This window comes from Genypterus blacodes, unplaced genomic scaffold (genome assembly GCF_046128005.1).
Source record: "Genypterus blacodes isolate CSIRO-AG114 ecotype Tasmania unplaced genomic scaffold, CSIRO-AGI_Gbla_v1 ptg000039l_1, whole genome shotgun sequence".
Classification (NCBI taxonomy): Eukaryota; Metazoa; Chordata; class Actinopteri; order Ophidiiformes; family Ophidiidae; genus Genypterus; species Genypterus blacodes.
In genome coordinates this window covers 6,200,001-6,213,082 of record NW_027466852.1, presented here as the reverse complement: position 1 = coordinate 6,213,082, position 13,082 = coordinate 6,200,001, and the positions used below count along the sequence as shown (strand labels likewise).

The following is a 13,082-nucleotide window of genomic DNA, read 5'->3' as shown; positions in this document are numbered from 1 at the left end:
TTAGAGGATAAGCTCCAAATTATCTTCCAGTTGAGCTCTGATATGACATTCTAAAAAAGAAAAAGAAATCAATAAATCAATAAATCAAGTCTCGTGTAAAGTCTCGCGCGATTAGATGTGTACATCGATTTTCCATCGGTTAACTTAAAGCCAAGGGACGCACACAAAGCGAAGATGTGCGCTTTGTGTAACCACCTACAGTGCCCGCCTACTAAGCGACAGCCGATTGGTCAGCAGATCGTATAGACGCCTATGATTGCTCAGATCTGCCATCCATCACAGCTCCCGGAACACATGTTGTGTAAGCGTCCCTGCTGTAAGTTGAACAGCTACAATAATGCCCAAACCGTCTCCAGTAATGCCGACGTCTCCCGTCAACACCCGGATTCCTCTGTCCAGCTTCGGACACCTTGTCACGGAGGTGAAGGTAAGCTGATCCAGTCTGCAACAACGGGATACGAAGTCAATCAGTTCACTTAAAGCCCAAAGACAAATACGAAAATGTTTACGTCATAAACACATCTCAGACTTTAACAGTATCAAACATGCGAACCTGTATTTAAGCACAACACAAAGTGTCCTCAGACATTTTAAAGAATGTTTTGACTATGGAATTGTTTTTCATTGTCAAACAAGGAATAGATATTGAAAATGGTTATTTGACAATGTCAGGTGTTCATAGGCTGAAGACTCTACTGAGATCAAAATCAAATATCCATACTGCGAAGACACACTGCCGTAGATTTGTTTTCATTCATAGCAACAACTGTAGAGAAGTGAAACAACAATTTTTTACAACAATTCAACTCAGACTGATAAATTATGAACGTTTAAAAAAAATGAAATACACATACCTATTGTGTAATTTAAAGTATTGGATGATCATATTTTGATTGATTGTGATTTTGGGAAGTGTGGAGTGCAACATTTTATTTTTATCTTCATAATATACAGTTTATATTATGAAGATAAAGGAGTTTCATTTGTTATCAAGTGTTCTTTGTACCAGTTTAAAGTTCAGTATGAGCATACTTGATGAATGTCAGGAATATTCTTGCAAAGTTTCTAACACTGTATTCAATCTTAAAACTATAAGAAAGGAAAATGTTTTAGAGAATACCCTGAATTCAATCAAATGGCACCTAGTATGTAATCTAGTTTGATTAGATACAATCACTCATCTATCGCATCACATCACAGGAATGAATGATTTGTAACAGTTTGTTTTATATGCTTATTGTGTTGTTTCTAGACATTCTGTTGTCAACTTCAACTAAGAGAGTAAAGTTAAAATATGTTTTATTATCTTTTATATATATATATATATATATACACACACACATAAACATATATATATATATATATATTTATATTTATGTATGTGTGTGTGTGTGTATATATGATGTATGATATTAATATTGTTTTAGGGGAGATAGATGGGTTAATTTCCGATTGACTTGCAGTACACTAGTGACGCCTACTGGTGAAAATTATTTCTGCAAGATAATACATTACATCACGAGCATTTAGCAGACGCTTTTATCCAAAGCGACTTACATTACATCACTACCCAGTAAGTTACAGAGGGGGGAGCAATTGAGGGTTCGGTGCCTTGCTCAGGGGCACCTCGGCAAGGACTCGAATCAGCAACCCTCCGGTTTCCAAGCGGAAGCTCTACCACTGAGCCATTGCATTATATATAATACATCAGACTGACAGATATCATCAGATATCATCAGACTGACATATATATATATATATTATACATCAGACTGACAGAAAAAATGTACTACAGCTGTAATGAGAACACTTTATGGCGTCACTTCTGAACATACTGATAAAAACGTAGTTGTTAATGTCAGATAGCCAGAAGATAGCCCGACATGCTGCTAGAGAGCCCCGTTTACCTTCACTATCACCTTTGGTTGTACTATGTGCAAAAGATACACTACATATACGCAGATTTCAGAGATTGTCCCAATGGGAAATGTACAACAGCACTAACAGACGCAAAGTGGGTACACCAAAAAGGTAATTTACTACAAATAATAGATACTGACTCACAGCTTGGCTTGGTTGAATTGTTATAATCTGGACATCACTTTCACTATTTAGAGGAAATAGTCCCCTGCTTTGCCTACAACAGAAAGCACACTACCTGAAGCTTTGGTGTCGCAACAAACCACAGGGTTCTTTTGCAACAGCCGTTGCAAAAGAACCATATTTAATAAGTGGAACAGCTTCATCAGCATTCCATCCAAGTGCATTTGTATAAAATGTGAGGAAAAGTTATTTGCATTTTTTCAAATCAATTAACAAGAAAACATTTGCACAGTGAAAAGACTACCTCTACTAATATGTACATATGTTGGTTCTCATTGTGATGGTGTCTATCATCTGCACAAAACTGAAAGGGATAAACCTCCTTCACTTTTTTAAGTATTAGTCATAGATGTAGACAAAAACATGTCTAAATCGTGAAAAGCGCTCTTCCAGTCTGTCTGTATGAAAACATCCTGTCTTTGAAAAATGTTGCATGAGTCAACATCTCAACAAAAAAAGAGTAAAATGCAGTGTGGGAGTGAGCTGATGGCTGCCAACACATCCAGATGATTAACAAGAGGTCCAACTTATGAATTTATGCATTCATTGTGGTTCAAAGTTCATACTGAGCATAGCTTGCATGACAATGATGAATTAATGTCAGTTTTGTCGTCCCATTGTTGCCAAGTCCTGTTTGAGTCTCTTTCCTGTCACACCAGGAAAAAAATATTCTCCCTTAGTCAGATACCTTATTGCGATGAACGAACACCAAACAGGTCCAAACAGGAACTTTGAAATGTATAACCGTTAAGTACAATCTATTGATTCAGAGATGATAAGATGGATGTTTTCACTTTCATTTTGACGGGGCAGAGCATTTAGCATGTCTGTGTGTTTCTTTGTTTCAGACGCAGCTGTTTGGCATCAAGTCACCGGCAATTGAGGAGCTTACGGGATGGAGGAAGTATTTTAACAGCTACACTCTGCATGGACGGCGAAATGTACGCGCTGCACAAACACTAAATTTCACATATGAATAGATGCATTTTATCAATTTGTGTTGAAAGTTGCTATATTTCAAGATGCCAAGTCATAAATATATCTTCCCCTCTTCTCCTGCAGTGTGTATTAGCTACCTATGGAGTCCTGGTTGTAACAGCGGCTGCCTACTTAATGCACAGAGGAAAGAAAGAGGAGAGCCAGAACTCTGTGCCCTCTGACTGAAGGGCACAGACTGAGTATGAGAAAGTAGACTTCTGTAACATATTCATTCATTCATTCATAAATAAATAAATGCACCAATGCTGTCTGATCCCCATTCTTTGCCACTAAGCAAGATAGTGGTTACCATGGCCTTTTGAGGATTTTTCAGGAAGTTTGTAATACCTGTTCATTGTCACAGTATTTAGTTTGCAAACCTTTGACCCTTTAAGATTACAAATGATGGGACATTGAGATAATGGATGAAGTTTCACACTCTGCATTGTACGTCTAAACCAGTTTGAGACCAGCATGAGGCAGCATTATATGTTAGCTTCATAATTCTGTCAACATATCAAAACACAGCCTACCTGACCTGCAACACACACGTTCATTTGTAAAACATTACAAATCTGCCTTATATGGTAATAAAAAGGTAATAATAGATAGTAATGATTATTTTTTTTAATCAATGTCAAACCAACAGGAAATATTTTCTGCAGTTATTGTTGATGAGTGTTTGTTAATTTGAGATTTTTAATGATTGTAGTATTTATCCAAATAATGTTATCCTGGAAGTGAATGTATTTTGCATTTTCTAACCTAAAATCGTTCATATTTGATGTTTGATTTCTACATCTCTCTCTCTCCCTCTCTCTCTCTCTCCCTCTCTCTCCCGCCTCTCTCTCCCTCTCTCCCTCCCTCTCTCGCTTCCACGACATCTCTGCAATCACATGACTTCTCGTAAATCGAGGTGAAATAAGTGAAAGTGAAAGTAAAGCGTGCCTTCACTTGTGTAAACCTAACGCAGTGTGAGGATATGTATGTTTCTTTCTCTCTTATATCTTCGTAAATATACCTATAGGTAGGTCCTTGTAAATGTAAACATAACGAGGTCGCTGTACTTCATGGGACTGTGTGCCGTGGCTGTCGTCACTGTCGCATGAGTTTGCTTTGAATCCAAGCTCCGCCTCCACGAATTTAAACAGAAAGTAACGCGCTGTGCTCCTCAGATCAACTTTGTTCAAATGTGTGTATATGAGTGAGAGAGAGAGAGAGAGGGAGAGAGAGAGAATTTGTGTGTGTGAGAAGCTCATTCCTGTCGAACCCGCTGTAATTCTGCTCCATCACGTAAGTTCGCACCTTCATAATTGCATAATTGAGTGTAAGTTTGGACTGACACAAGTGCAGACTAACTACTCTGTCTTGTTCGTCCTTAAATGAGGCGCCACAGAGTCTAAAATTTGATCCAGAAACATGTAAATACGTCCTAGATATAACAGTCTAAAGTCGCAATAACTTAAGAAACTACTTGGTTGTCAGTATTTTGCTTTTGTATCTCTGTGATTGTATTACATGACAACACTTATATTATCATTTGCCTTTTGTGACACGTTCCTATGATTATTATTTATATATATATTAGTATTATTATTATTTATTTGACACTGTCTGTCTTTTGAGAAATTAGCGATAACACAGTTGATAAAAATTAAATTGTGTTTGCTAAGATTTGCTAAATTGTGAAGGTTGTACTTAAAAATAACTTCAATTGATAAATAGATAAATACTGATTGTGCATAATAGGAAATTGGAATATTATTGTTCAAGAGTGTATTTATGAATCCAACTCTAGTCATCACACCTGCGACTGAAAGTGAAACGTTCTGTCACCACACACAAACATGTGATGCAAGTTTATATGGCACTTCACGGAATCAGAAGCGAGATTAGCTTCCCGTACCTGTCTCACTTCTGCATCGTCCGATGGCCATTCAACTTCTTTTGGATAATAGCTTCACCGTTCATGCAGGATCCTGTTGATGAATCTTTCTGGGGTCTGTCTTTAGGGCTGGAAAAACACTTCTTACCTGCTTTGTGTGCATTAATGATGAGGATAATGCTTAGTCTTAAGTATTGATCACAGATGAATATGAACTATATCAACAAGATCCAGTAATGACACTTAAGAAGAAGTATTTTGCAAATTATTATTTTATTTTTTTGCAATTTGTTTTTATTGAAGCAAACATTGTACATGACATTGTGCATACAGTTGTAGGATATTTTGGAGATACTTTTTTTACAAAGAAAGAGGGGGAAGAGGAGAGAGAAAGATAGAGAGAAGGAAGGAAGGTTGTATTATCACTACTATTGTTGTTGAACTTTATACATAGACCCTGAGGTAGAGTACAAGTAGTTTGGAGTTGCAATGATGTCATATGGTACACACAGATCTTACAGGCTAATGTCAAAAAGCAATGTAGGCTAGTACAAATTGCATCATAGGCTGTGATAGAGAGAGAGAGAGACAGAGAGACAGGGAGAGAAACAGACACAGAGAGAAACAGAGAGAAGAAGAAGAAGAAAAAAAGAACCAGAGAGAGGACACCCCACCCAGAAACGCCACACAACCCCACAGTCAAACAACCCCGTCCTGGACTGCCTGAAATGCAAAATAAGATTTAATAATAATATATTTGATATTGTAAAGATTTGTATTGACTTCATATTCTGGAAGGAGTAGAATCTCGGTAAGCCTTTTTATACTACACTGAGTATCAACTTACACGTTTAAAGGATTTGCAATTGTCTGACAGTATTCCTCTCTGGCTTTATTTGGAGCAGTGATGTTACTCTATGTAGTCATTAAAGCTTTATGTTTAAATATGCCTCAAATATAAATCTTTGCTCCTCTGACGTGAAACATGCTGCACATGACGGTTCTATCTTGTTCCTACAGGCTCGTCTTTGCAGAGAGTCCGCCTTTTATGGGATTGTGCACGTCAGCACATTAAGAGAGCTGCTGTTAACAAAGTGAGTTGATTACGAGCGTCGTGGTATTGATTAAGCCTGATTGGGGTGTTTAGGTTTTGTCAAGCCAGCAAACAAGGCTGAGGGCTGTTAAGCTTCCCGAGTTCCCCGAAGCCCCCGAGTGTTAATATACACAACATTTTATTGTCTGTGGTTAAACATGAAATTAAGCAAATTCACTGCTCTGTGTTTCAGCTCATCATCATCACAGTTCAACTTGCCTCACGCAGCTGCTTTGTCATGAGTGACAATAACTGTAACGTTTGTTCAGCCTTGAATGAAACCTTGTGGTTTAAGCACAATGCTCGGTAATGTGTGTGGAGCATGAGATGACCCACCAAAAGCTTCTTGGTCATGGAGAATCTGCAGGTGAAACTTGCACTTGCAACGAGCGGCCAAAAAGTGGATTTTCTGTTGTAGAATGGTTAGAGACAATTTGGGGAGAACAGTGCTGAGCCAGAAACCCAAGTGCAATGCTGAGAACTGCAGTGAACATCCTGTAGAACCTGCACGACCTGCACAAGAGCAGTTCCCAGAAAGCATCAAACCAGGGAACCAAGAGCCAACTGAGAGGGAGAGGCAGCTACATCTGCAACACTTGAACCAACACAGTCCAGAGGAGGAATCTGAGACATGGGATCAGGTAGGACTCACTCACTTTGAAATTTGTGTTATAACTAGTTTGTTTTTTAACTACAGAGAAGAGTCCCACATTGGGTTGTGATGTCAGAATTCAAACCAGGAGATTTATACTTCAATGCCATATGTAATTTGTTCATTACTTACTTGTATTAAATCTTTTGAGTATTATAAATAGTAATCATTCAATATTATAAAATATAACTGAGTCCATCTTTCAACACCCAGCTGTTCTCTTGGCTAGACTAGAGCCATGAGATGACCGTAGGCATCCATAATACGTTTAGTTTAATGAGTGTTAAGGGTGCAGACATTTTCCCGTGCAAATCATTTTTTTTATTTTAAACTACAATGTTATGTAATTCATGAAGCAATAGGACATTACAGGTCACATAATGCACAAAATGCAATGTGTCACAAAATCTTAAGTATATACAGTACATTTAATGTGTTTGTATTAAACATGAAGAGAAACAATAAAATGATATATAATACAACAATACATTATTTAGTTCTAGCCCAACTTAATAATAATAATACTGATTTCAAACATTTTGTATTTTTGAAATAAAATAAATGTTCATGCACTGCTGGAGTCACTCTGAAAACCTTCCTAAAGCCCTTCTCAGCTGGAACTCCTCGCTATGGTATTATGAGCCATGTGAGTGTTCTCATATTGTCTGTGAACAAGTTTTAGCTGAGGGGAAGGAAGCAGACAGGGAACACACCTCTATTTGTGAAAAAATCCTGCAGTGTGACACTGCTACAGCTACATTGTGGCTGTGTATCTATTAGGTACAGTCCTGAATCATGTCTGCACATGCTGATTATTCCTAATCTCAATGCATCTATAGGCAGAAGCTGCCAGTAAGGACCTACCGACACACCTCCGCACATTCAGGAGCGAGGAAGAGCATATGTTAGTGAAACGCACTCACCAGCAGCTCCTACACAGTGGTTACTACTGGGGATCAATGACCATGGAGAAGGCACATGATAAACTCACACACACCCCAACAGGCACCTTCCTCATCAGGTATTTTCCCGGCACACACACACACACAAACACACACACACACACACACACACAGTTGTGAATGTAAGTAGTCTTATCTGTTTGTGCTGTTCCTTGCAGAGACAGCGGCCAGCCGGATGTTTTTTTCACTCTCAGTTATCAAAGCAGTGATGGCCCAACTAGTGTCCGTGTCATGCTGAATAAACAACAGTTTAGCCTGCATGGCAGCCACAAGACATTTGCTTCTCTCTTTACTCTGCTCAGTTTCTACTGCGGGCCTTCCTGTAAACTGACTGTACCTCTTCGCAAGCAGAAGCCGGAGCTCCTGAAGCAGTTGTGCAGGAGAGCTGTTGTACGAACACATGGCGCAGAGAATGTAAACACGTTACCTGGACTCAGCACTCATATGAAAGACTATGTTCAAACCTACCCTTACTGTATGTAGACATGCAGATTGCGTTGGAGTTATTATTCACAACACACATTTGCACTTGCGCTTTCAAAGAATTCTGTTTATTTCATCACCAATATAAAACCATGGATACGCATGTTCTAATAGTTTCACCTCAGCCTAATGGTACTTGAAGACTTGAACAGAAATGTTTATATACATGTTTACATTTTGTTCCTTGATGAGTTGTATATGGTTGTAATGATGGTCATTATAAAAAAAAGTGTGTAAATCGTCTCAGTTAATTGGGAAGTGTCGAACATAATACACACACACATACATATGTGAACATAAAAGCAACAGTCTGATGTCATCTGTTCCACTTCCTGCCCTAAATCTGACAGTGGCCCCTTTAGTCTAAATTAGCCCGGCACCAGGGACATGCACGCACACACAGACACACACATCCCGTCCTCGAATTATCTCTGTCTCATTAACCTTATCTATGTTGATTTAAAAGTCTGTCTGTCTGTCTGTCTGGGGTCAGATTGGACCCCATGCACAACAATCCCACACAACCTGTCGGGATTTGTGCACCGGCACGCGCACACAGACATGCGCGTGAGTTATTCACAGCACTCCTGGATTGGGATTACAACAACTGGAGTGTCGCGCGCTGGTACCTCGTATTTATCCGACACCGTTACGTGCGTGTGTGTGTGTGTGTGTGTGTGTGAGAGAGAGAGAGAGAGAGAGAGAGAGAGAGAGAGTTCGGGCGCGCGCTTTCGTGGCCACAGCGGTCACACGTTAAACACCGGCGGGCCGCGTTTGATTCTGCGGGTAGAGAGCTTGTGCGGTTTCAGAGGGGCGTATTTGACCCAGCGAACAGGAGGGCGCTCGAGCTCCACTCAGCCGCTGTTTTCCGCACGCGGACCCGGTGAGATTGTCACGCGGACCGGGAATCGGTGTCGACAGCTCCCGCGCGGCCGGAGGGCATCCTCGCGGAGAGCAAAGGCGCGGTGGTCGGTGTGGGTCAGTGACAGCGCCGGGGAGGGTGGGGGGCGGGTCCTGCGCTGCACTCCTGCCCGAATCCGTACATCCCAGTCCGGCTGCATCCTCCGTGCCTCAGCTGCAGCGGGAGGCCCGGAGCGACGGCAGGATGTAGCAGCGGATTAACGGAGGAGAGAGGGCGCTCAGAGGAAGAGAGGAGGACCGAGGGAGGACAGAGAGGACATGGGGAAAGACCAGGAGTTGCTCCAGGCCGTGAAGACCGAGGACCTGCTCACAGCGCAGCGGCTTCTACAGAGACCTCGGCCGGGGAAAGCCAGTCAGTATTCCTCCATCCATCTCTCGCTCTTACTCTCTATCTCCCTTCACTCATACACGCGCGCGCGACCGCACGCGCGCGCACACACACACACACACACACATACACATACACATACACACACACACACACACACACACACACCACATCAGATGTATAATGCACCACCCTGTCTTGTGTGTGTATGTGATTTAGTATTAATAGTGCAATAGTGTGTGTGTGTGTGTGTGTGTGTGTGTGTGCGTGCGTGCGTGCGTGCGTGCGTGCGTGCGTGTGTGTGCGTGTGTGCTATGACGTCGAGAAATGTAATAGTGGTGACGTTGCACACGTGTGAGAACAGCACTTGGGCATCATCAGAACATTAATAAAAATGAGAGACGTCTTACCACAGATTGCCATGCTGTGTGTGTGTGTGTGTGTGTGTGTGTGTGTGTGTGTGTGTGTGTGTGTGTGTGTGTGTGTGTGTGTGTGTGCGCGAGAGGAGAGGAGAGGAGAGAGGTTGAAGTACACTAAGGTCCTACCCTGCTCTTGGGACAGAGGGATTATTGGTGTGTGAAGACGGCAGATGTTGGTGGTAATAATGTGATGATCGTAAGCGTACATGACACGTGCAGACATTTGCATGCATGATGCACATATGTGGTGCTCAAGTGCATGTGTGCGTGTGCCTGACGTAAAGTCAGCTGGGACTCGAGGTGATAATTAGATTTCAATTACAGTCTAGAAATTGCTCTCCTCCTCTCTTATTCCATCTCTCCTCTCTTCTCTTCTCCTCTCCTCTCCTCTCTCTTACTCTTTCCCTTCCTCTCTCTTCCTCGCTCTTCCTCTCCTCACCTCTCCTCTCTCTTCCTTTCCTCTCCTCTCCTCTCCTCCCCCATCTCTTCCTCTCACTTCCCCTCTCTTCCTCTCCTCTGCCCTGTTTGTCCCTGAACATTCAAGCAGTGCCATGGAAAAGAAAAATGCTTCTCCTCAAATGCCAGAACAGATCAGCTCTAAGTCTTCAGTCCACTGCACAGTGACAAAGAGAAAGGGTGGAGGGGGGCAAAAAGAGAGAGAAGAGAGAGTGAGAGGGCAGAAGAGTAGGAGGGAAACATTGAGATAATCATAGACAGAAGGAGAAAGGGAAAACGCCAGGAAGTGATGCAAAAGGGTTAAAGGTAGATAGTTTTCGGAAGGAAAAGTCTGTGTCTGTGTCTGTGTGTTTGTGAGAGAGTGGGAGAAGGAGAGAGAGAGAGACACTGCATGAAACCAGGTTTGTATTTGAATAATTGAACAGGATTCTCTGCTTGAGAATCTCTGCCATCTCCACACACAAACGCCCCCTCACACACTCACACATGAGTGCACGCATGTACACATGCACGCTGACACATGAGGTGTTAGTCATGTGCCTGGCTGGGTTTGTATTATTAGCACATTTCTAGTGATGTTCTCAGCAAGATAGCTGGTACGGTGCTTTGCTATTAAATAAGTGTCGCTCAGTAGCTGTGTCAAAACACCAGAACAGAACAAGACCAGAACAAGACCAGGACAAACCCATCTGACCATCCACACTCAATGTGTTGTAGACTAGACAAATGCTATAAAATGGACAATAATAAGAACTTAAGTTTTACTAACACTCATAGTGGTAAAGGACAACAACTTGATAAGAAGTACATTTTGGAAATCATATTTGTTTTGGCAATCCAAAAGATGCAGTGATTCAAATAAAAAAGCTTTTATAGTTAAGCTGAATTTATCGGCTTCACCTTTCCTTGATAAAGAAATCCTTCTGTCTGCGTATTTGTGTTGTTTTCTCCAAAGTTGATTCTGCATAGTCTAAATGAATCATGTCAGACTGAGGGATGGTGGAGCTCTGGATTATGTTCAAGGCCAATGCCTGCTTACACAAAGTAAAACCTTTTTCCTCACCATTTGGTAATGTTTCCTTATCTTTGATGTGCAAAACTCTGTATTGGACGTAAGAAAACAACCATATCATAATTGTATCTTTATGTTGCGGCAAGCAGGTAAAAGGGCCAATAAATCATCATTAATATGACTGAATATCAAATTGCAACAGCACTACTGGCTCTACTGCATAGCTCCGGGTCTATAAAGGATAGGTCTATGAAAGTCTAGTTATCATCACCATAGAGCAGATAAAGTATTTAATATTCTGAAGTAAGAAAGCTCAGTCACGTCATCACTAGTCATTAATATAGATGGTCAGCTGTATTTAACCCCTGCAGTGGGTAGTACAATTAATATGAAAGGCACCTAAAACAGTGATTCTCTTCTTAAATTGGTAAGCTAGCAACACAACAATATTTAGGTATTTTGGGGAAGATTTCAGTTTGTTTGTTTGCTTTGGTTTGGTCATTTCCATGTGAGAACCTGATTAGAAAAGCTAGATTCAATTATTCTTCCCAGCTGATGGTTGCATGGTAACCTGGGAATTTGAAATGCCATCATTATCATTATTGTACCAAAGTCGACAAACAGAGCGGTCATGGCTGAAGTTAGGCAGAGTTGTTGAACTGTGTGTGTTTCAAGCTGTGATCTAATCCTGCAGGTTGGATCTTAAAGATGTGTTGCTATGACAACAACTCCAACTAGTGCTTCAAAGAGACTGAGAGATTCAAGATTATGCCAAATCGTCAACAATTAAATCCTGCCGGCTCATTATTAATAAACATACTGAGAATAGGCCCCACGGCTGTAGTAGTGCATAGAATGGACCCATATGGATCCACAGAACAAGATCCATGGGACATTAATTTATGTTGTTAAGCGTATTTGAGTACCTTGATAAGCACAATACAAATAAAATGTGAATGAATTTCAAAATCATAATCATCATTGTGGCTAACAGTAGTTATTACAGAGGAAATTAAAATATAAATGTGTTCTTTCTCTCTCAGACCACATAACTTATAATGGGAATAGATAGTAAGTGCTGTTGAGGGTTTGGTTATTGTGAATTAAATGGGAATTACACCCACATTTTGACAAAATCACTCTAAATTAAGGGGGTATTTAACGGGCTGGAAAATAATAGCATAGTAAACCCTACCAAGTGACTGACAGTCTGGGAGAATGGCACATTGAGTGGTTACCATGGTAACTATGGCTCAGTTGCAGTGTTATGACTAAAATTATCATAACATTTAAATGTGAACCCTGGGCCAAGGACGCCATCTGAGAAACTTCATGCAATGTTACCAAATAAATATTTAATGTCAGCTATGTTAATATATATACAAATGTAACGTAACATATATTTGATATAATTACATATATTACACCACCAGGAAAACACAGCTTTGTATGTCAACATTGGTTTAGATAGCAACTTAACAAGGATGAATCTATGTCAGTATTGCCCAGAAAGAGAAGTCTAAAGGAAATAAGGAAATAAACATATGTAATTGTGTGTTGACAGTGGTGTGTATTTGTTGTTTTAGTGTTGTGTGACTCTGGTCGTCTGGTTGTCATGTGCCTATCGGCTGACACAGATATCTGGATTCATTGATTCATCTGCTGGGGGAAGGGATGGGTTTTACATTTAATCCAAGATAGATAGGGTGGCCTACACATGCATACCAACACACACACACACACACACACACTCGCACACACCACAGACTGATGTCAGATGTGCAGTGTAA

The 13,082-nt window shown here is 40.7% G+C and overlaps 3 protein-coding genes across 3 annotated transcripts in view; all 3 read left to right on the top strand.

Moving 5' to 3' along the window:
• Window positions 1–262: 262 nt before the first annotated feature.
• On the top strand, window positions 263–3,321 carry LOC142996897 (ATP synthase F(0) complex subunit k, mitochondrial-like). The gene is made up of 3 exons (XM_076148023.1): window positions 263–427; window positions 2,952–3,044; window positions 3,166–3,321. The coding sequence occupies exons 1-3, from the start codon at window positions 338–340 to the stop codon at window positions 3,265–3,267; spliced, it is 285 nt and encodes a 94-aa protein (XP_076004138.1). The 5' UTR covers window positions 263–337; the 3' UTR covers window positions 3,268–3,321.
• Window positions 3,322–4,035: 714 nt separating this feature from the next.
• On the top strand, window positions 4,036–8,337 carry LOC142997006 (suppressor of cytokine signaling 1-like). The gene is made up of 5 exons (XM_076148165.1): window positions 4,036–4,374; window positions 5,987–6,060; window positions 6,253–6,700; window positions 7,551–7,732; window positions 7,832–8,337. The coding sequence occupies exons 3-5, from the start codon at window positions 6,479–6,481 to the stop codon at window positions 8,154–8,156; spliced, it is 729 nt and encodes a 242-aa protein (XP_076004280.1). The 5' UTR covers window positions 4,036–4,374; window positions 5,987–6,060; window positions 6,253–6,478; the 3' UTR covers window positions 8,157–8,337.
• Window positions 8,338–9,181: 844 nt separating this feature from the next.
• LOC142996956 (caskin-1) overlaps window positions 9,182–13,082 on the top strand; it is a 22,927-nt gene continuing 19,026 nt past the window's right edge. Inside the window, exon 1 of the mRNA XM_076148087.1 lies at window positions 9,182–9,429. Coding sequence (XP_076004202.1) covers window positions 9,336–9,429 — 94 coding nt within the window. The 5' untranslated portion in view covers window positions 9,182–9,335. The remainder of the gene's footprint in view (window positions 9,430–13,082) is intronic.